At 36.8% G+C, this 24890-nt stretch overlaps 1 protein-coding gene and 1 pseudogene across 1 annotated transcript in view; both read right to left on the bottom strand.

The window, feature by feature from the left end:
• ADGRV1 (adhesion G protein-coupled receptor V1) overlaps window positions 1-24890 on the bottom strand; it is a 697985-nt gene that overhangs the window by 231550 nt on the left and 441545 nt on the right. The window contains exon 84 of the mRNA XM_066381830.1: window positions 3503-3619. Coding sequence (XP_066237927.1) covers window positions 3503-3619 — 117 coding nt within the window. The remainder of the gene's footprint in view (window positions 1-3502; window positions 3620-24890) is intronic.
• On the bottom strand, window positions 24548-24667 carry LOC136404541 (U2 spliceosomal RNA; annotated as a pseudogene).

Below are 24890 nucleotides of genomic sequence, written 5' to 3'. Positions count from 1 at the left end.
AGAACCAGCTCTTGGTTTTATTGATCCTGTGTGTTGTTTCTTTAGTCTCTATGTTCTTTATTTCTGCTTTGATCTTAATTATTTCCTTCCTTCTAGTACCTCTGGGCTTTACTTGCTGTTCCTTTTCTAGTTTTTTTAGATGCTGGGTTAAGTTGTTTGTTTGTGTTTTTTCTAACTTCTTAAGGTATGCCTGTTGTGCTATGAACTTCGCTCTCAGTACTGCTTTTATTGTGTCCCACAAATTTTGAGTTGTTGTATGCTTATCATCATTCATTTCTAGGAATTTTTTTTATTTCTTCTTTGAACTCATTGTCAACCCATTCGTTATATAACATGCTATTTAGTTTCCATGTGTTTGAGTATTTTTCACATTTTCTGTTGTGATTGATTTCTACTTTCATGCAATTGTGATTAGAGAAAGTGCTTGATATGATTTCAATCTTCTTAAATTTGTTGAGACTACTTTTGTGCCCTAACATATGGTCTATCATAGTGAATGTACCATGAGCACTGGAAAAGAATGTATATTCTGCTGCTTTAGGGTGAAAAGTTCTAAAGATATCTATTAAATCCAGTTGATCTAATTTGTCCTTTAGTCTGTTTCTTTGTTAATTTTCTTTCTTGAGGATCTATCTAGTGATGTTAGTGGGGTATTGAAATCCCGTACTATTATAGTATTTCTGTTGATCTTGCCACTTATATCCAACAAAGTCTGCTTTATATATTTAGGTGCTCCTATATTAGGTGCGTAGATATTTATAATGGTTATTTCTTCCTGTTGGATTGCTCCGTTTATCATTATGTAGTGACCTTCTTTATCACTTACGAGAGCTTTGTTTTAAAGTTCATTTTGTCGGATATAAGTATTTCTACCCCAGCTTCTTTTTCATTTTCATTTGCATGAAATATTTTTTCCCATCCTTTTATCTTCAGTTATCTGTATCTTTTATTTTGAGGTATGTCTCTTGTAGGCAGCCTATGTATGGGTCCTGTTTTCTTATCCATGCAGCTACCCTATGTCTTTTGATTGGATCATTTAATCCATTTACATTTAAGGTTATTATTGATCTGTGGTTGTTTATTGCCATCTTATTCTTTAAAGCTATATTCCTCTTTTACTATATTCTTTTCCTTTTTTGTTCTGTTTACTATAGGCCCCTTAACATTTCTTGCAGTACTGGTTTGGTTGTAATGAATTCCTAGAGATTTTTTGTCTGGGAAGCTTTTTATTTCTCCTTCAATTTTAAACAATAGCCTTGCTGGATAAAGAAGTCTTGGTTATAGGCTCTTGGTCAGCATTGCTTTGAATATTTCTTGCCATTTTCTTCTGGCCTCAAGTGTTTCTGTTGAGAAGTCAGATGTCATCCTTATGGGGCTCCTTTGTAGGTCATAGCCTTTTTTGCTCTAGCAGCTTTTAATATATTTTCTTTATCTCTTAGCTTTAGTATTTTAATTATGATGTGTCTTGGGTGTAGATTTTTTTGGGTTTCTTTTTAATGGAGTTCTCTGTGCTTCTTGAACTTGTGTGACATTTTCCTGCATCAATTTATGAAATTTTTCAGCTGATTTCATTGAACAAGCTCTCTTTCCCTTGTTCTTTCTCTTTTTCTTTTGGAACCCTTTGATGCGGATATTGTATCTCTTTAGGTTGTCATAGAGCTCTCTTAGAGTTTCCTTTGATTTTTTTAGCCTCTCTTCTTTTTGCTGCTCCACTTCCGTGTTTTCGTTTATCATTTTTTCTAAGTCACTGATTCCATCCTCTGCTTCATCGAGCCGCTTTTAATTGCTTCTAGTGTAGTTTTCATTTCTGATATTGTATTTGTCCTTTTTGAACGGTTCTTCTTTATTTATCAATGTCCTTTTTGATGTTTGTTATCCCTTTATTTATGTGTTCATTGTGTCCATCCATTGTTGTTCCAAGATCTTTCTGCATTCTAACAATCATTATTTTAAACTCTGAATCCAGTAGTTTGCTTATTTCCATCTCACTCAGTTCATTTTCTGGAGGTTTCTCTTGCTGGTTCATTTGGATTGCACTTCTCTGTCTTCCCATTTTGTCTTTGTATACCCTCCTCATTTGGGTGTGTTGTTTGTAGAGCTGGTTAAGTCAAGGGTTGGTGTTGTCTGTCTCCAATTTTTAGTTGTGTTATTTCTAGGTATTCTTGGGTTGGCGTCAGCTGTTTTTTTGTCACAATGGCTCTATTTTCTAACTCTAAGGCAACAGTTTGCTAATGTATTTCTATAGTGTGGGCCTCTGTTCTGAAATTTAGTCGTTTCTCCCACTTCTCACAAAGCTTCCACTGGTGATCTCATAGAACTTCACACTGTGTACATCCTAAAAAACAGTGATCATCTATTCCCCAATATCCAATGATCATTATTTCAGACCCATCACTCATGCCAGAAACATCCTTCATTTCACCTTCTTCAGGCTTCATAACCAATCTCTACCTCTTATAGTTCTATCAAAAAAAAAACAAACTTCAAAAGCTGACTACTTCCCTTAGCTTTTTTTCTGCTATCTCTGTGTTTTACACTATGTTCTTTCCCCTGCATACATTTGTATCAAATGCTACTTAATTTGTCCTCATGTCAGCTCTTTCCCGTTCTCAATACACCATAAACAGGGAGATCTTTCTAAAATCCAAATTGTATGATGTCACAGCCTTGCTTAAAATAATTATATGATTACCCCTACAAAAAAGTTCAAATTTCTTCCTGTGCCTTACAGGATGGCCCATATCATAAGCCTCATTTGCTACCAAACACTTATTTTCAATCTTACCATAGTTCTTCTCATTTTTTCAAAGTCACTATGCTCTCTAATACTATATAGCTTACATGTTTTTTCTTGCATTAGAAATCTCCTAGAAATGCAGTGATGGCATTACTTTCATTTCAGTATAAGGAGTATCAGATAAGATCATTCATTAGAAAGTCGAAAGGGGCAGGGGTGGGAGCTCGGGTGAGGAAACAAGGCAGTGGTGGGCTTCAGCCGTTTTTGCACTGGTTCAGCAGAACCGATACCTAACTTTTTGTTGAGTTCGACAAACAGGTTGTAAAAATGGCACTTATAATCCAGGTTCTCTCTAAGGTGGGTGCCTGGTCAGCTGCCCAACGTGGAAATCACAAATATACATTTCTTACTCTTTTTTAACGTTCATCTGTGCAACAGTGTATTCTAGGTGCCCATAGTAATGTGCATTCCGTCCATAGGTGAAAAATATTGCGAGTAAGTATGCCAATCAAGAAGCAATATGGAAATATCTTAAATGACAGTTTTATTGTTATTGTCTAGTATTATTCAGTATTTTTTCATTAATATTTTAAAACTCTTATAATCTAGCTTTGTGGACCTCTTTTATTGTTCTTATTTAAGTATTAAATATATAAAATAATAAACTACCATTCAGTATGTCTTCTTTTCATACTTAAAATAGTCAATAGGAGAGAGAACCGGTTGTTAATTATTTGAATCCCACTACTAAAAGAAGGCACCAACCTGAATGAGCATCCAGCTAAACTGGCACAGGTACAGGTAATGCATGGCAGCAGCCATGGCTGAGCAGGTCTCATCTGTGAGCTGAGGACTTGTATATGCAGATGCCAGAAACAGAATCTGTAAGAAACAAATACTTTTGTTTTATAATCACGCTAAAACCATTCAGGAATATTAAGAGGCTCTGGCTGGTTGGATCAGTGGTAGAACGTCGGTCCGGCGTGTGGAAGTCCCAGGTTCGATTCCCGGCCAGGGCACACAGGAGAAGCGACCACCTGCTTCTCTACCCTTCCCCCTCTCCTTTCTCTCTCTCTCTTCCCTTCCAGCAGCCAAGGCTCCACTGGAGCAAAGTTGGCCTGGGTGCTGAGAATGGCTCCATGGTTTCCGCTTCAGGCAATAAAATGGCTCCAATTGCAACGGAGCAACACTACAGAAGGGCTGAGTGTCGCCCCATGTTGAGCATGCCAGGTCGATCCTGGTTGGGTGCATGTGGGAGTCTTTCTGCCCCCACCCAGTTCCTCACTTCGGAAAAAATACAAAAAAATAAAATAAAACATAAATAAATAAAAGAATATTAAGAAAATACTGTTTTCTTATCTGAATCTATGATTTAATGACTCAAAGGGACAATAAGTTGATCTGTTGCTCAAACTGAGATGACTAAGAATCTTCTAAAACTGGCAATTCATGAATTTTTATATTTCTAGGAAACTATGAATTCTATAAAATTATGATACCTGTTGCTAAGGGCTGTCAAAGGACATTCTCAAAGTAAACTTGTTCTTGTTATTGATATACAAAAATCCTATGAAATACATGTGTTGTAGCTAAGTAGAAAAGAGAATAGATAGAAATGCCATGCTTGTTAAAGTCAAAGTGAATGGGAAAATGGGAAAGAACCAAGGGAGCAGAAGCTGATTTTACCCTCAGCTGCATCTTCCTGCTGAGAAGTAACATATGTAACAATATAGACAAATTAAAATTAAAATTTCCAATTGTATGATTACTTTAATCCTTGGGATTTTATTTCAACTGCCCTTTAAGGCTTTGTTCAAAAGTAACCTTCACATTGAGGCCTCTCTTGACCATACTATTTAAAATTACACCCTCTTTCCATCTCTCCTTCCAACACGATTCCCCACCTCTCTTTTCTTCTCTTTTTAAACAGAATATATCTACTTTTAACATGCTCTATAATTTTCCTATTTATTATGTCCAAATGAATTCCCTAGAAAAAGTCAATAAAGTCATCTTTCCAGAACATACCATAAATAGCTTTTAATTAATTAGAGCTTATTTTAAAAACATGCTTAGATTTTTCTAGATTTTTAGCTTCTAATTTCTGAATTGTAACATATTATAGGTCATAAATTTAATCTTTCTAAATTCCACACATGTTCAGTGAACTAAACCAAACACTAAAACAATAATATTGATCCCTATGTGCACGGCCATTCCTAAAGGGCCTGGAAAACACAAACTGTGAGACTCAGCATCCTCCACCCCCAAAAGGAATAATTTTATTGTTTTATGTTCTTTCTTTTTTGCAAAGTGGCATCTGTTTCCTTAAAGTCTTTAAAAGTGTACCTGCAAGAAATTTGAGTCTCTTTAATTCAGACTCTATAATATAATAATAATTTTTTTTTTTACAATTTATTTTTTACATTTTATTTATTCAGTTTTTTAGAGAGAGAAGACACACAGAGAGAGAAAGAGACAGAAAGAACAGAGGGAGGAGCAGGAAGCATCAACTCCCATATGTGCCTTGACCAGATAAGCCTGGGGTTTCGAACCAGTGACCTCAGCATTCCAGGTCGACGCTTTTACCCACTGTGCCACCAAAGGTCAGGCCAGACTCTATAATATAGATTATGAAGTTTACTTGATAGTTTTATTCTAATCAACCTAAACAGTCTGCTATGTAATCCAAATTGTGCTTCAATGTCCCTAGTTTCAAGCATTTTATGAATCTCTTTATAAATAATATGCTAATTTAAATAATTCTAATTTTTAAAAAAAGTTTTTTTAAGACTTTATTCATTTTAGAGAGGGGGGGGAGAGAGAGAGAAAGAAAGAGAAGGGGGTAGGAACAGGAAGTATCAACTCCCAAATGTGCCTTAACCTGGCAAGCCCAAGGTTTTGAACTGGCGACCTAAGCATTCCAGATCGATGCGTTATCCACTGTGTCACCATAGGTCGAGCAATAATTCTTATTCTTTTGGATATTTTTTTCTTTGAATCAAATTAGTATAGGTTATTGTTTAAAATTGTATTTAATTTCAGAATACTGCTTTAACACCCCAAATTACATTCTTAAGGTGTAACTTTTTCATATATTGTTGTTTGAATTTCCTTTTCTAAGTTATGATAGTTACAAATCTACTTTTGTAAATTGTGAACATTCTTCCAGAATTGTGGGTGGAGTGCAGAGCACATTCCTAGAAGCTGCAGCTGATGCAATGCTGTGAGAATACTCCAGCTCCCAGAAGCCTCCAGGGCACACCCAGGAAGGAAGCTCGCCTCCTATAAGGAAGTGACTTAGCGTCTACCACGCAGCTCCCTGATCTTTTCAGTCATTGGCTTTGAGGAACACACTGTAACACCCTATAGGCTGAACCCATGTATATAAGCTAGCTTACTTCCTGAATAAAGTGGATCTGCGTCACTGAACCTGGACCCCGGAGTCGGGTCTATGTGTCTCCATCATCCTCACCCATGGCAGGACTTGTCCACACAGAATACTCAATGAATTATGAAAAATACTTCTGTCTACATGGCAGAAGATTAGTCACAAGAACACCTGAGGGGTCACAATGCAATTGTTACAGCAGGGATGAACTAAGAATGTTTAGCGAACCCACTCTTACATGTAACCAGGCCTTTTTAAAATTAAACTAAATTAAAATGAAAATTAAATGATTAAAGTAAAAAATAATAAAAAGCGAAAAGAAAACTCCCTCCGCACAGTTACCTAACACATCATTAAACCTTATAACCTACAAAGAGGTAAAGTTTACCACTATCCTTTTACTCAAACTTATAGAGATGACCAAGAAAAAAGTTATTTTCACCAACAGTTTTCTGGATACATTAAGTTGAACACTGAAACATAAAAATTTTTTTCAACAGTTCTCAATCATTATGCTATCTATGCAAGATATAAAGAATTATGATGGCTGAAAACTATGGTGTACGAGCAACATGCTACGTTTTCCCATGTATTATGTGTGTGTGTGTGTGTGTGTGTGTGTATGTAAAACTTACATATTAATGATATGAGGTCATTATTATTTTTATCCCAATTTAATAAATGACAAAAGAAGATCTGATAGGGAAATTAAGTTGTTTAAGGGTCATTGAACAAGTTTGAAAGTGGGATTCAAATTCTGGTGCTCGGATTTGTAAAACCATACTTCCTTCTGGAACAACACAAAACCAAATCAAGTACAAGTCCTGTCTGAAAGCTGACATTTTACTTCACTGTTTCCCAATCCTCTTTAACTCATGGCCCACTTCAGTTTCATGACAAGAGAATATAATGCCAATAGCAATCATAATATCATTCTAAATTCTATATTGACATGACACAAATACATCTTAGCAAAAGAGAAAAGAAAAAATAAATATTTCCCAAGAGAATATGTGAAATATTTCATTAATAACATAGAAAATTCTTTGCTTCTTCTGGTTGATGAGAGCTGTACTTAACAGCCAAGGGAAGAACTGTAAAGGAGATAACCAGATAACCTAGTTTTTTGTTTTGTTTTGTTCTTTTCCTCCACTTCCATTATATAGCACGTGCTTCTGCTTGGTTGAGCTAAATAATAACTAGTAATAAAATCTTTTTCTTGTAATCCTCAATTATTATACACTCCCCCACACATACATATTTTACTATGAACATTCCCATTCCTCTATGAAATGACCTTCCCTCTACTCTCCATCTTATCCAGAACCTTTGCATTATTGAACCAGTTCAAATCCCAGCTGCCTACTCCGATCATAATAGACTCCCAGACCTTTCTATTTTTAAAGTGGCACATCACTTATATTGAATATTTAAAATAAACCAAATGTTGTCCTTTCCAATAGAAGAGTGCCCAAGGATAAAGCCAGATACAATAAAATGTGTCAGATATGGAGTAAATTATTAGAGAATGCAGAGTCAAGATTGATTAGTCCTGCTTGTGGGAGTCAAAGAAATATTCAAAGAGGAAACAATTACTTTAACTGCATTGATTGCTAGTCCCTAAACGTGTTCTATCATCTCTCAACTCTGCCTTTGTTCTCTTCTTCCTTCTAGCCAGAATTTGTTTCTCATCTTCCTGTGTTGAAATTATGTCCATTTTTCAAGGCATGGTTGAAATGTCAACTCTGTCATAAACATGTGACTATTTCTTTTAAACATAAATAATATTTTCCTCCTGTGAATTTTTAAAACAGGATTTTATTAACCTAAGGATTGGTTTTTCTATAAACCTCAATTTGCCCAATTATTAGATAAAATCAGCCTTAATCTCATAGAAAACTGTCAATTCCTTAAAGGCAACAATTTGATCTTATTCTCTATTACAATTATTTTGAGATACATTTGAAAAAAAGAAAATGTAGTAAATATTCACTATCTCATACAGACCCTATCATGGATTTAGCACAGTGTTTTTTAAAACAACTTTATTGAAGTATGAGAAACAGACAATAAATGGCATGTAAAGTGTATGATCTAATAAGCTTTGACACATACATACACCTGTGAAACCATCATCACAATCAAGGTAATTAACATGTCCAGTGTCCTTAAGTTTCCTCATGACTTTTGTAGTACCAACCACTGCTTCTCATATCCCCACGCAACCTGTTTTCTATCATTATACGTAAGTTTTCATTTACTAGAATTTTATGTAATTGGAATCATATGTATTCTTTTCTCTCTTGTGTATTTCACTCAGCATCATTATTTTGAGAGTCATCTAAAATAATGCATCACTAGTTCATTCTCTTTCTATTGTAGAGTAGTATTCCAATTATGTATCTTTTCACCTGTTGATGGATATTTGGGCTGACTCCAGTTTTGGACTTTTACAAATAAAGCTGTCATGAATGTACAAGTCTTTGTATGAACATATGCTTTCATTTATCTTGAGTAAATATCTAGGAGAGAAATGGCAGGATCATATGGAATGCATTTATTTTAAAAAATTGATAAATTATATTCCAAAGTGTTTGCAACATTTTACATTCTCACCAGCACTGCATAAGTGTCCAGTTGCTCCACATTCTCACTAAAATTTGTTGTGGTGAGTTAAGTTTTCTTGTTTGTTTAACAAGCAAAAGTTTATTTAGAAAGTCACAGGGTGGAAGAAATGAGCTTTAGAAAAATGGGCTCAGGAAAAAGTTACAGACGCAAAGGAAAGGCCCTTGGAGCTTAAGAAAAAGAGGAAGGAAAGGAAAATGTGCCCGTGGGAAGGAAGGCAGTAAGGAAATGCGTTAGAGAAAGGGGGGACAAGGGACGGAGAGACAACCACCATCGAGAGTTAGCCTTGAAGATTTTAGCTTTTCTAACAGGTATAGTTTCTGATTGCGGTTTGAATTTTCATTACCTAATCAGTAATGAGGTTGATCATTTTTTCACATGTTTATTTGCAATCCATATCTCTTCTTTGAGGAAATGTCCTTTTGACTCTTTCGCCCACTTTCAAAATTGAGTTGTTTCCTTATTATTGAGTTTGATCAATTCTTCCTATATTCATCATATGTTTTTCATCAGGATTTAATTTGAAAATATTTTCTCCCAGTTTGTAGCTTGTCTTCTAATTCTCTTAACAGTGCTTTTTGAAGAACAACAGTTTCACAGTTTCTTAACATTGATGAAACCAAATTAGATTGGATTCTACTTTTATGGCCTTTTATAGATTATACTTTTCATGCCATATCTAAGAAAACCATGCATAATCCAAATTCATAAGTTTGTCACACTTATTTTTTCTAGACATTTTATAGTTTCAGGTTTTAAAATTAGGTTGTTGGTTGATTTTGAGTTATTTTGAATATGATACAAAGTGTGATCCAAAGCTTTTTGTTTGTTTTGCATGGGGATATCCAGTCATTCTAGTATCTTTTCCTTAGGATATTTTTCTTATCCTTCTCTAATGAGGTACTTGTAATTACATGTATTTGCCTATATATGGGAGGGTCTATAGATGGATGCTGATCAATTTGTTTATACCAATACCACATCATTTTTATTACTAGAGCTATAATTCTTAAAAACAGACAGTGTTAGGCTTATATTCATTCTACTTTTTTCAAAGTGGCTTTGGTTATTTCAAGATATTGGCATTTCCATATAAATTTTAGAAACAGATAGTTGATTTCTACACTTGGAAAAAAAACACCTGCTGAGGTTTTGATTGGACAGTGTTGAATCCCAGTCTACAGGCTAACTGACATACTGTAATAATAATATTAACTCTTCTATCTGATGAATACAGTTATTTTTCCATTTATTTATTTTTCTTATTTCTATTAGGTGTGTTTTGCAGTTGTGCATGTACAGATCTTTCACATATTAAAAAAATTACCGCTAAGTGTTTATAGTTTCACTGTTATTATAATTGATATTTCATTAAATTTTAATTTCTGATTGTTCACTGCAAGTATGTAGAGAATACAATTGATTTTTTGATAGTGTTCTTGTATCTTGCAAATTTACAAAATATACTTATTAGCTTGAGTAGCTCTTTTGTAGAAAACATTTATTTTCTACATAATGGATTATGCCATCTCTGAATAAAAGGAAATTTTACTTATTTTCTAATCAAAATGGCTTTAATTTCTTGCTTTGCTGGTATAGTTAGATAGATTAGATGGATGGATGGAGGTTGGAAGGATGGGTGGAAGGATGGATGGATGGATGGAAGGATAGATGGATAGATGGAAGGATGGATGGATGGATGGGTGGATGGATGGATGGATGGATGGACGGATGGATGGATGGATAGATGGCATAGATAGGTAGATAGATAGATGATAGATAGATAGATAAATAGATAGATAGCATAGATAGGTAGATAGATACAGACATAGTACATACACATACACACACAATATTGTAAAGAGGTAATAAAAATTAACACCCTTGCTTTGTTTCCGATCTTAGGGGAAATTATGTGGTTTTTATTATTAAGTATTTTTATGTGCTGAACTGTGTTGTATCCTAACCTCTAGTACCTCAGAATGTAAGTATATTTAAATAACGAGATCATTAGAGAGATAATTAAGTTAAAATGAGGTCTTTAGTCACCAATATGACTGGTGTTCTTATAAGAAAAAGGAAATTTTGGATACCAATATGCACACATACCGAAGAAAGACAAAGTGAAGACAAAGAGAGAAGGCAGTCATCTACAAAGAAAGAGTGAGGCCTCAGAATGAAATCAACCCTGCCAACACCTTGACTTCAGACTTCTAGCCTCTAGAGCTGTGAGAGAATAAATTTGTTATTCAAGCCATTTAGACCGTGGTATTTTACTATGACAGCCCTAGCAACCTATAAGATTATACACTGCTCACAAAAATTAGAAGATATTGCAAAATGAATATGAAGAGATAAAAAAAAGCTTGATTATTTTTTTTATTAAACAAGAACATCAGAAAAGCAAACAAGTCAAAGAAAGTTGTTCGATTATGCAAATAAGATGCAAACTCAATTATCGTGATTGAGTAGCAAGTGACACACTGGTGGGGGTGAACAGAAGCATGTCAAACTGGACCAGAGTGCCACACATCGACTGCTCAGTAGGGTGTATGGTCTCCCAAGACTGTCAAAACACACTGAGAGTGATGGGGCAGGACAGGGTCAGACTGCCCAGCAGTTCTTGTGGGATCCTCCACTACTCTTGCTCCAGGGCAACTTCCAGCTCAAGAAGTGCTGTGGGAGGCATTGGATGGTTTGCCAGACGGCTTCCCAGTGCTTCCCAAGCATGTTCAATGGGATTCAGGTCTGGAGAACGTGAAGGCCAGTCCTTGTGTTCAACTTCAGCCTCCTGAAGCATGTGGTTGACGAGATGTGCATGGTGGGGCCTGGTATTATTGTCCATGAAAAGAAAGTTGTTTCCAACTTCTCCAGCATAGGGTGCCACTATAGGGTTCAGGACCTCATCTCGATATCTGACAGCAGTCAGCGATCCGTTTCTGATGACGTAGAGGTTGGTACGACCACCAATGCTGATGCCAGCCCACACCATAATTCCACCACCACTGAGTCCCTTTTTCGCATGAAACGTGGATTCTCCCGTGTTCCTTGTTCACACAAGATCAGTCACAATGATTGTGAGGTTGCAGACTGAACCGTGACTCATCAGAGAATAGGACAGTTGACCACTCATCACGGGTCCAATGACGATGCTCATCAGCCCACTTTCTACAGGTTCTACAGTGTTCAGCAGATAACAGAATGCATACCATTGGTCACCGGGCATGCAGTCTAACACAATGGAGCCAGTTTCATACGGTCTGGGTGCATATCCACCATGTGGCAGCAAGAACCTGTCCCTGCAGCTCTGTTGCATTGCTGCGCCTGTTTCCTCTTGCCAATAAGGTCAAGCAGTGGTCATCTCTTGTTGTTGTGGCAGATGGGCAACCTACCCTCGTCTTCTTCATACTATGCCAGTCTTTTTCTTTGAAGATTTTATTTATTCATTTGAGGAGAGAGAGAGAGAGAGAGAGAGAGAGAGAGAGAGAGAAGGGATACACAAGGGAGGAGGAGCAGGAAGCATCAACTCCCATATGTGTCTTGAACGGGTAAGCCCAGGGTTTTGAACCAGTGACCTCAGCATTCCAGGTCTACGCTTTATCCGCTGTGCCACCAGAGGTCAGGCCTATGCCAGTCTCTTGAAAGCAATTCCACAGTCTGCTAATCATGCTTGGGGATGTTCCAAGTGCTGTTGCCATTGTTGTCTGTGTTTGATCAGCTTCAAGACGTCCTATGGCTCTCTAGGCTTCGCATTTGAACGAACCATGTTGCAGGGGCATTGCGAGGGCTGGGAAACTGCAGGATGTGCATTTTCAAGATCAGGGAATGTGCAGATACTACAATCCAGTACTTTCAGCCTTTCGTATAGTGCATTTTCACCAATGAAATAAAAGATGGTTTTGCATCTCTTTTGCATAATCAAACAACTTTCTTTGACTTGTCGTTTGCTTTTCGGATCTTCTTGTTTAATAATAAAAAAAAATTCAAATGCTTCTGGTTTTTTTGTTTGTTTTGTTTTTTGGGTTTTTTTTTTTTTGTATTTTTCTGAAGTTGGAAACGGGGAGGCAGTCAGACAGACTCCCGCATGCGCCCAGCCGGGATCCACCTGGCATGCCCACCAGGGGGCAATGCTCTGTCCATCTGGGGCATTGCTCTGTTGCAACCAGAGCCATTCTAGAGCCTGAGGCAGAGGCCACAGAGCCATCCTCAGAGCCCGGGCCAAGTTTTTGCTCCAACAGAGCCTTGGCTGCAGGAGGGGAAGAGAGAGACAGAGAGGAAAGAGAGGGGGGGAGGGGGGGAGAAGCAGATGGGTGCCTCTCCTGTGTGCCCTGGCCGAAATCGAACCCGGAACTCCTGCACACCAGGCCGATGCTCTACCACTGAGCCAACCGGCCAGGGCCCAAATGCTTCTGTTTTTATCACTTCTTATTCATTTTGAAATATCCCCTAATTTTTGTGAGCTGACTATAAGATTAGATATTTGTTTTTTGTTGTTGTTTTTAGATACTCTTATCAGGTTAGGTTTCCTTCTAGCCTACTTTATTGGAAGATTGTTTTTTTTTGTTTTGTTTTGTTATTTAAATCGGGAATGGATATTGAGTTTTGGCAAATGCTAATTCTCTATTAAGATTATAAAATATTATTCAATTTTTATTTAATATTAATAAATCACATTGATTGATATTTGAATATTAAACCAACCTTGTATTAGTGGGAATAGTTATCACTGTCATGTGTATTAGCCTTTTGATTTGCTATTTTGTATTAGAAATGTCTGTATCAATGTTCTTGAGGAACACTGGTTGGAGTTTTACTTCATGTAATGTCTTTGTCTCATTTTTGTATCAGGGTAATGCTAGATTCAGAGAATGAGTTAGGAAGTTTTCCCTCTTTTTCAATTTTCTGAAAGACTCAGTGTAGAATTAGTATTTTCTTTTTCTTAAATATTGGTAAAATTCAAAGTAAAACCATATTAGGATTACAGTTTTCTTATTGGTAAGATTTTTAAATATAGACTTACTGGCCCTGACTGGTTGGCTCAGCAGTAGAGTGTTGGCCCAGCATGTGGATATCCTAGGTTTGATTCCCAGTCAGTGCACACAGGAGAAGCAACTATTTGTATTCCCAGACCTTCCCCTCCCCCTTCTCTCTCTCCCTTTGCCTCAGCCATGGCTGGATTGAGCGAGTGAGTTGGCCCCTGGTGCTGAGGATGGCTCTGCAGCCTCTGCCTCAGGCACTAAAAATAGCTCAGTTGGGGAGCAGCAGAGCATTCCCCAGATGGGTAGAGCATCGCCTCATAGAGGGCTTGCTGGGTGGATCCCAGTTGGAGTGCATGTGGGAGTCTGTCTCTCTGCCTCTCCTGCTCTCACTTAATTAAAAAAATAAAAAATAAATAAATATAGACTTAATTTCTTTAATAGATACAAAGCAACTCAGATAATCTATTTCTTCTTGAATGAGTTTTGGGAATTTGTGTCTATCAAAGAATGTGTCCATTTCAGTGACATTGGCAAGGTGATTGGTAAAAAATTATGTATAATACTCTCTTGTGATTAAGATCTTTAGTGGTACTGCTTTTCTCTTTCTTCATATTGGTAATTAGGGTTTACTCTATTATTTTTTCTCATTATTCCAATTAAAGGTTAATATTTTATTAATCTAAAAGAACTGGCTCTTGGCTTCACTGATTTTCTCTATTGTTTTTGCTGCTTTCTAATTCAATGACTCCGTTTTCCTCTTTATTGTGTATTTCTTCTAAATATTTTGAGTTTTAAAAATTGTTTTTCTTTTTATGTGGTCATATTTTGGAAACTTTACTTTTTTTCAAATTTAGTCATTTAGCTCTATAAATTACCTTTTAGTACTACTTCTACAGGGTTGCTCAAATTTTGACATGTTGTATTTTCATTTCCATTCAAAATACTTTGAGATTTTTCCATCACTTTTTTTTATCTATAGACTATGAATGTTTATTAATTAGTTTCCAAATATTTGAGGGTGTTCCAATGATCTTTCTGTTGTTGATTTTGAATTTAATTTCACTGTGGTCAGAGGTCATGCTCTGTATGACATTAGTCATTTTGAACTTATTAGCCTATGTTCCAGGTACACTTAACAAAAATGTGTATTCTAATGTTGTAGGGTGGCATGTTCTATAAATCTCAACTAGGTCCAGTTGGATGGTAACATTTTAAAAATATTCTATATTCTTCCCAATTATCTGTTCTTTTCCCCCTATCAATTACTAAAAGAATGATCTTTAAATTCTCAACTGTCATTGTGAATTTGTCAATTTTTTCTTGCAGTTCTATCATGTTCTGCATGATATATCTAAACGCTCTGTTATTAAGTATATAAATATTTAGAATGATTATATCTTCTCAATAAAATGCCCCTTTTAACATTTTGGAACAATCTTCTTTCTTTCTGGTATCTTTTTATCTCTCTGAAATCTACTTTGACACTAATATTATCACTCCAACCTTTCCCCATCTTTTTCCTTTCAATTTATATATGTCTTTATATTTTAAGTATATTTCTTATGATCAGCATATAGCTGTGTCCTGCTTTTTAATTCAATTTGCAAATCTTTTAAATGATATATTTAGACCATTTGCATTTATTGTGATTTTGTGTGCTGAAATACCTTTATCATTTTACTATTTCATTCTTGTCATATCTGTGAAAATTATCTGGTGATAATTTCTTTCAGCTTTCGTATATTTGAAAACATCTCTGTTTAACCTTTATTTTGAAATATACTTTCGTTGATGTTTTTTCTCCTTCTGTACATCAACATGCTGCTCCACTATCTCTTCACCTGCATTATTTCTGACAAGAAATATGCTGCAATTCTTATGCATCTTCCTCTGTGTGGAATTTTTTTTTAATATTTGTTGCTTTTAATATTTTTTCTTTATCACTGATTTTGATAATTTGACCATGATGTGCCTTGGTATAGTTTCTTCATTTATTATTTGTTTGTTTGAGGCTCACTGAGGTTCATTGAGCTTAAATCTGTAGGTTTACTATTTTGACAAATTTGAAAGCATTTAACTCATTTTTTTTTCAATTGTTCTTTTTCAAACATATTCTCTTTAACCTTTCTTTCTGGTACTCCAGCTACACATATATGAAACCCTTACTTTTTTCCTCACAGCTCACTAGAGCTTTATTTTTTTTGATTCCCCTTTTGCTTTGATTTTTATTTTAAATAACTTATATTGCTATATTTCCAAATTTTCTTATTTTCTTCCAGCTATTTCTAATCTGCTATTAATCCCATCCAGTTTATTTTTTATCTCACACATTGCACTTTTGAGTAATAAAAGTCTAATTTAGTGCATTTTAATACCTTCCACGTTTCTATTTAACTTTTTAAACACTTGGAATTCAGCTATAATAAATGTATTCTTGTCCTAGTCTGCCAATTCTCACATCTGTAAGAGTTCAGTATTAGTTGATTTACTGATTTCATCTTCTGATTATGTCTTATTTTCTTACATTTTGCCATGTCTTATAATTTTTTAGAAATTTTACTTCTTTGGGTGTTAGATATTTGTATTAATAGACATATTTCTGAGGTTTGTCCTAGGATGCACTTGGAAGCAGTTTAATCTTTTTAATTTCTCCGTTAAGATTTTTTAGGCAGGACTATAGTGTTCAGGCCAATTATTCCCTAGAACTGAGGCAAGATCTTTCTCTGTACTCTATTAAATAGCTTATAAATCTTGAAAATTTTCAGTCTAACTATTGAAAACAAACAGTATTATTGCACCTGGAATTCTATCACTTTATCATTTCAGGTGGTTCTTTCTCTAGACTTGAGCACCTTCTTCACACACATGGACTGATCAGTACTCAGGTGAATACTGGGAACCCCCTAGAGTGTTTTCTTTTCTAGTACTCTGTTCTGCAAACTCCAGCCACCTTGGTTTCCTCAGATTCTCACTTTATGTCCTCAATTCTGTTAGTCTGCTGGGTTCCACCTGCATTTTTCCTCCTGTGCCACCTGGACACTCTTACAAGGCAGTAATCCAAGGCAACTGTTAAACTCACCTTGTTTGCTTCCTGTATGTACTCCAGGGATCCCTACCTTCCACTGTCTGATGTCTAGTATATTGAAAGTTGTTGTTTCATACATTTTTCCACTTTTCATTTCTTTCAGATTTGAGGGCAAACCTGGTCCATTATTTCACCTTGGCTTAAAGCAGAATCTAGTAGGTAGTCAATACCTTTGGGTCTTGTTATTAGTAGTCTATGTTTTTCTTTTAAAAAATACAAAATGCTGAGCTCTAAATATCTCTGCTACATATAAATCATTTATGTCTGTAAAATACTTTTCAGTAGAAAATAGTGTATAACTTTAATCTGATGCTATAGACAAAGACACCTCTGTAAGCTGCTAATGCATGGACCACTATGGCATGGCCAACTATGGTATTCACAGGTGTAATGACATTTCCACGACATTTACACACTCTGTGATGAGACTTCCTTTTTTGAACCTTTATCAGCATTATCAATGCAACTTTTTAAATTACTTGAAGAAATATTTAAAACTATCTAAAGACCTTTAACAAAGCTTTAAACATAAAGTATTAGTACTACTTAGAGTGATAATCTTTAATTCTATATGCAATAGGATAGAAGCCAGACATGAAAAAGTAACTCTAAGGAAAGGCTATCAATTCTTTTCTATTTAACTGTGCTCACTAGAGATTGCCTAGAGCATGTTCCTATAAACACAGTGCTTGGAATAATGTCATACTTAATTTATTGTACCTTTTCTTCATTACTTGTAATCACATAGTACACTTAACACTTTTCTTTTTCTGGGTTACCATCTTTTTTACTGGCATTTTTAGCCTATTCCTTAAGAGAATGTTTAAGTGTCAGGCTGGTTAGAAGACTTTAAATATTCTTGGATAGCCTTCTTATGATTTTTTTATCAAGGAAAATAAAATCTGTTATGCTCATTTTTATGTCTTTCTCCACTCTCCCTCTTTCCCTCTTTTTCTTCTGTTCAACTCAAACAATTCCCAGCTCTTTATAATTTATACTTACTTTGGCTATTACATATTTATGGAATCCAAGACCTTTAAATGCTAAACTAAATATGACTCTGAATGTCTTAGGTGTGTCAGGGAGGTGTTTTAGGCAATGCATAGTTTTTGGCAACTGCAGAATGTCAGAAACCAATCTGACATTTTTTTTATCACTATTACTTTTTTATAGTTGCCATAGTAAAAACACAGTACAAAAATCAACACATTTACAGCCTTCAAATGACATTTTCTTACTTCTTTTTTTCTTTTTGTATTTTTCTGAAGTGAGAAGCAGGGAGGCAGAGAGACAAACTCCCTCATGCACCCAACCAGGATCCACCCAGCATGCCCATGAGGGGGTGATGCTCTGCCCATCTGGGGCTCCGTTCCATTGCAACTGGAGCTGTTCTAGCACCTGAGGCAGAGGCCATGGAGCCAACCCCAATGCCCGGGCCAACTTTACTCCAATGGAGCCTTGGCTGCAAGAAGGGAACAGAGAAATAGAGAGATAGTAGATGAGGAAGGTTGGAGAAGCAGATGGGTACTTCTCCTGAGTGCCCTGGTTGGGAATCTAACCCAGGACTTCCACTCACCGAGCCAATGCTCTACCACTGAGCCAACTGGTCAGGGCTCAAATGTCATTTTCTGTAAATGCCCTGTCCTTAGTTATATGGCCAGTGGCCACCACCATCCGAGCCATGCAGATACTCATTGGATTTGGACAGATGGTAAAGAAACAGTGGAGCCAAAAAATGGTGGGACATTCCTTTATTAAAGTCTCACACTGGCCAATGAGCAAACAGGCAGGGAAAATACTTCCCTTTCATTCAGGGCTCCCAAAGCCCTGACGTATCTCCACTTCCACAACAGGAGGATCTTCTCCAGTATCTCCTAGAATCATAGGCTCCCATTAGCCTCAGTAGGGCTCCCCAAGCACCTCAGCTCTGGTTCCCCATCTGCACACCTTCCTTCTCTCTCTGTAAAACTGGCTTCTTCTTCAGCACTCTGCATTCTCTCTGCTCTCTCTACAAAAAATGGCTGGGGCCCAGTAAGACATCTCCTCCACCAAACATTAGCAAAAGCAATGGTCCCTCCAAGCAGGAATGCAATCTGCAATTTGCAATCAATTGCCCTGCTCTGAGGGCAAGCACACAAGTAGCTGTCCAGTGCCATTTTTTAACAATAAAAGTGAACAAACTAAGAAAAACAAATTTTACAAACTCATTTTCCCAACATTAGTATACCCTTGTTCCTGCTGCTGTAACAACACAGGGCACAGATCTCCTATTTATGCTACACATTTCTGTCAGAACGTTAAGCAAGTTGCTAGTCACCACATTTAACAACTAAAGTATATAAACATTACTATTAATAAATCAGTAGCTATTACTCAGAGTCGGAAGCAGGTAGAGATTGGGAGTGTCCACTTAGATTATATATGTGCAAGTCAGATTAAGTTATGTGTTTTAGCATATAACTTAAAAGAAGTCAGTCAATCAATAGTTGTCAATTACCATTTTTATTTTATTTTATTTTTTTTGTATTTTTCTGCAGCTGGAAATGGGGAGACAGTCAGACAGACTCCCATATGTGCCTGACCGGGATCCACCCGGCATGCCCACTGGGGCAATGCTTTTTATTTTATTTTTTTTGTATTTTTCTGCAGCTGGAAATGGGGAGACAGTCAGACAAACTCCCATATGTGCCCGACCGGGATCCACCCAGCATGCCCACTGGGGCAATGCTCTGCCCATCTGGGGCATTGTTCTGTTGCAACCAGAGTCATTCTAGAGCCTGAGGCAGAGGCCATAGAGCCATCCCCAGTGCCCGGGCCAACTTTGCTCCAATGGAGCCTTGGCTGTGGGAGGGGAAGAGAGAGACAGAGAGGAAGGAGAGGGGGAGGGGTCGAGAAGCAGATGGGCACTTCTCCTGTGTGCCCTGGCCGGGAATCGAACCTGGGACTCCTGCACACCATGCCGACGCTCTATCACTGAGCCAACCGGTCAGGGCCAATTATCATTTTTAAAAAGCCCCAAACCTCACGTCAATACACATCTCAGATGTTATCCTAGCTCATCTCTGGTAAAGTAGACTGCTTGGGATATCTGACATATAGAAAACTAAAAGACATTTTAAAAGGTCCTGTAGTAGACAATAGCAGAATTCCCTAAAAAAAAAATTTTTAAACAGTAATTTCCTCTTAGAAATACAGATCTTTATCAGTCATTTGTTAATACCAAGACTAGTACTTTTCATCTGGTACAAAGATAAAGAAGTATTAGCTTATTTTTACAATAATAATAATAATAATAATAATAATTACTGTGGACAAGTCCCAGTCCTCCTGGGGGTGAGGACAACGGAGACGCAAAGATCCAACTCCGGGGACCAGGTTTAGTGACGCAGATCCACTTTATTCAGGAAGTAAACTAGCTTATATACATGAGTTCAACCTATAGGGTGTTACAGTGTGTCCTTTAAAACCAATGGCTGAAAAGATCAGGGAGCTGCGTGGTTGGCGCTAAGTCACCTCCTTATAGCAGGCGAGCTTCCTTCCTGGGTGTGCCCAGGAGGGTTCTGGGAGCTGGAGTATTCTCACAGCATTGCATTAGCCACAGCTGCTAGGAATGAGCTCTGCGCTCCACCCACAAATTACTATGTACCTAATGAATGGTACTTGTGTGCCAGGTATTATGCTAAATATCCTATAAGAAACACATGATCTCTTCTTATCCCTAAATAACTCATGCAATTTAGAAATCAATGTCTTAATTTTATAAAAGAGTAAATTGAGATTTAATAAAAATTTTTAAAAGCTTGGAAAAGAAGCTCTATGTTTTACATAATGCATGGCTACCTGATACATTGTTATCATTAAAAATCAATGTCAGGGCCCTGGACAGTTGGCTCAGTGGTAGAGTGTCGGCCTGGCGTGCAGAGGTCCTGGGTTCGATTCCCAGCCAGGGCACACAGGAGAAGCGCCCATCTGCCTCTCCACCCCTCCCCCTCTCCTTCCTCTCTGTCTCTCTCTTCCCCTCCCGCAGCCGAGGCTCCATTGGAGCAAAGATGGCCCGGGCGCTGGGGATGGCTCCTTGGCCTCTGCCCCAGGCGCTAGAGTGGCTCTGGTCACGGCAGAGCGACGCCCCGGAGGGGCAGAGCATAGCCCCCTGGTGGGCGTGCCGGGTGGATCCCGGTCGGGCGCAGGCGAGAGTCTGTCTCTCCCCGTTTCCAGCTTCAGAAAAAAAAAAAAAAAAAATCAATGTCAGCTTAAAACTTAGTCACCTCAAAATTTTTTTAATTTAAAACGTACATTTTAATTGCTATTGATAATTATTTGAACAGTCCACTGGCATAGTTAAAATTAAACAAGCACAACCAAAAAACTAAATTCAAAATTAGAAAAATTAAACACATCTGTTTTTAAAAAAAGCTTTTTATTTTTATCTAGATTTTTAACAAATAAAAAATGCACTAAATTTCCTACAACCATTACCATAACTCTCTCTTATTTATTCTTTGCACCATTTCCCCATTTAAAACTATGTAATAACAATTATTATAAAGGAAAAGTATTCATGGTTTTTATGGTTAGTTTCAAATCATATTTTTACTTCAAACTAAATCAAATAGCTAAATTTTAATACACAACTTTTTAAACTTTTCACTTGAATTGTTATTCTTTAACAGCAGGGGCAAGTTGCACTGACTTTATCTGTAATTTCCCCAAGGTCATTTGATTCATTGGTAGCAGAATAGATTCATGGGCACAGTTGAGAGCAATAGCAGGATATCTGGAAAATGACATGATTGCATCAATTCTGCTGAGGGATATATAATAATTAGAAAACACAGCTCAAATAAATGAGGTATGCTCTATATACAGAGCATGGAACTCTGGAAGGAACTGGTCATGTAGGATCCAGAGTAGAGGCCCCCTGAAGTTTATAGCAGATTATATCATTTAATCAGCCAGACAAGTACGAATGGAGCTAATCACTAGCCTGTAAAGAAATTGAGATTCTTAGTATAATATGACAAGCTGAGTTCTTTTATCATACATCATAAATCTATGAAAATAAAATTGAGCCTGACCAGGCAGTAGTGCAGCAGATAGAGTATAGGCCTGGATGCTGAGGACTCAGGTTTCAGACCCTGTGGTCACTGGCTTGGGCATGGGGTCACTGGCTCAGCTGTATTCTCCCCACCCTGCCCTGACAAGGCATCTATGAGAAAGCAATCAATGAATAACTAAGGTGCCGCAACTACGAGCTGATACTTCTTATCTCTCTCCCTTGCTGTCTGTGTGTCTCTGTCTGTTCCTCTCTCTCTCTCTCTCTCTCTCTCTCTCTCTCTCTTGCTAAAAATAAAAATAACATTGAGGTGGGACATTTTATTCACATCAAGAGCATGTGGGTATGTGTAGATTTCTTCACTGCACCACTTAAACAACCAGGCTGTGCTCTGGACTCTACAAGCAAAGCTTATTCCATCATGGAATGAAGGGAAGGGCCAGAATTGTAGAATTTAGGCTAGCACAGTAAGATCTCTAGAAGAAGCTGAAGCTAAAAATACAGATTTTGCATCACTATTGTCATAAGACTCTATGAAAGATATTTCATATTTGAAATTAAAGGGTCTGAGAGGCTCGATTTTTTAAATCCCCCAGTCACTTCAAGGAAAAAAAAGTAACAAGACCGGATAGTGATTAAGATCATAAGCTCTGAGCCAGAATGCTCAATTTCAATCCTGGCACAATAGTGATGTCTGAGCTTATTAGTTGTCTGAGCTTTGGAAAATTACCTCTCTGTGCCTATCTTTTATCTTGTGTTAAATAAAGATGATGTACATAGTATCTACCTCATAGGGGTGTTGTAAAGATTGTTAATAAAGGTAATTTTTTATTTTAAGTGTCTGTCGTAAAGTAGACATGGGTAATTTGTTCAAATGGGTACAATTATTTATATGAAACTAGATAGGTTGATAAACAGCTAGAAACTGAAGATTACACTTATTTTCAATTGGTAAGTACCTTAGAAGTAAATAAAATCATATTTTAAAGAAATAACTCATTCAATGAGATAAATGATGTCACAATTTCCAGTAATTTTCTCAGATTTTGATCGCTTTGAACTGTTTTAATTCTGTTGTTGAAGTGGAAACCTCTGGATGTTTATGAACTGTCAAGAATCTTCATTATCTGAGTAGGTCAATTAAAACAAAAACAATACTAATTATACTTAAAAAAAACCCCAAAAAACAAAAAACAAAACTAGGTCCTCGAAGATCAAGTATTCCTGGAATTGTAGAACTGAGCATATAAATCCTAGAATTGTCCTAAAATATTGAGCATTGTGGGTACACTGGGCACTGTGTTAACACAAATAAATGGGGAGGGATGTAATCAACATTTATTGAGTTCCTAAGGTTGGTAGGCTTAATGTGGTTTCTTTTTATAAGAGTACTTGAAAATGATTACCCCTATGTGATAGCTAAGGAAACAAACTCAGAGGTCTTATAGCTAACAGACTTGCACTGAGATTATCTGACTCCTAATTTGATTCTCTTTTTGCTATGACCTGATTCCTTTATACTGTTTCATGAGAACTGCTGAAATTCAGGCAAGGGCTGCCATTAGTTCTTTGAATGTAGAGACAGAATTCAGATTTGCCCACATGGCTTTCAAGAATATTTCTGTTAATACAAATGTTCCTGATTACTTGGTCAAAACTGGTGACTCTCACAAGTGACTCAAACTATTTTTTTATTTTTTCTTTATTTTTTTAAAAAATTTTATTTATTGATTTTAGAGAGAGAAAAAAAGAGAGAAAGGGGTGGGGGCGGCGGGAGAACATCAGTCTGTTCCTGTCTGTGCCCTGACTGGGGTTGAACTGGCAACCTCTGCACTTTGGCAGGAGGCTCTGATCAACTGAGCTATTTGGCCAGGGCTCAAACTATTTTTTTCAATGAATAAATAATATCAAACTGCTTTTAAATGTTTTATGCTAATATGCAAGTTTATATTTTTGAACTGGTAAAATGGGTGACAATTATCAACAGAAATCCAAGTGCTTCTATTTTAAAAGTTAAAAATGAAACATTCCCACTACAGACAATTCAGCAGCACACAGGAAACAAAATAAAAGAGGGTCACGTACAAAACAAGAGGGCAAATCAATATAAACAGGTTAAGGTCTGCATAAAAGTGCATTCCTGTATATAAACAGTAGAAATTTGAGGGGATAGTTTGGTACTTTCCTCTTACTAATATCTACACAGACAGCTAAACTGAGTTCATGTCCTAAAAGAGAAAATGTGTTCTCCCTAAGCTTATGAAATACTCTTTGGAATGAGACAAGAACTTGTGGAAGCTGAATTGTATTCTGATCATATTACATACATTGGGTATCTACAGATCAGCTTTCTAGCAACTTCAAGTGTCCAGAATGCCCCAGATTTCAAAGTAGCCCATTCTTCTATACATCCCAATCTTTCTCATGGCCCCACCATCAGGCACAAATGAAACTTAACACAAATGAACCAACCCTGGAAAATAAAAAAGCTCAGAGATAATAAATGATAGCTCATGACTGATCAGAAGGAAAAGAGCATGCCAACTATCTAATGATGTCCATAAACAGTCAGCTGTTTTGAGCTAGAGTGAAGAGCCTCTAGAGAAGTGGTAGAAACCAAAAGAAAGGCAGGGAGAGAACAGATGAAGGTGGATGTGGGGGCATCAGGTGCAGAGATTAGAAGTGGCGGCAGTGTCCGGGTAGTAGAGACGGCCAATACTAAAAACAGACAGAGGTCATTTTTAAACTGATAAGAACAATACTACACTTGATCTTAGCCAAAAGGCCGAGAAGCGATAGAGAGAGATCATTTTTAAAGGTTCAACATAGATTGGTGAAGACCAGTCTTGGTATATTTGAGTTTTGGAAAGCCATATAAAATCTTCATTAATATTAAGTCTAAATAGAAATATCAACCTCAATCTTAAGAGAAATTTTCTATAATTTGTTTAATAACGACAAATAACCAAGCTTGACCAGAATTACCACTGACTTGCATGAAAGTATTACAGCAAATTATT

This window comes from Saccopteryx leptura, chromosome 4 (genome assembly GCF_036850995.1).
Source record: "Saccopteryx leptura isolate mSacLep1 chromosome 4, mSacLep1_pri_phased_curated, whole genome shotgun sequence".
NCBI lineage: Eukaryota > Metazoa > Chordata > Mammalia > Chiroptera > Emballonuridae > Saccopteryx > Saccopteryx leptura.
The sequence above is the reverse complement of the archived record's forward strand: the minus strand, read 5'-3'. Positions and strand labels throughout refer to the sequence as shown.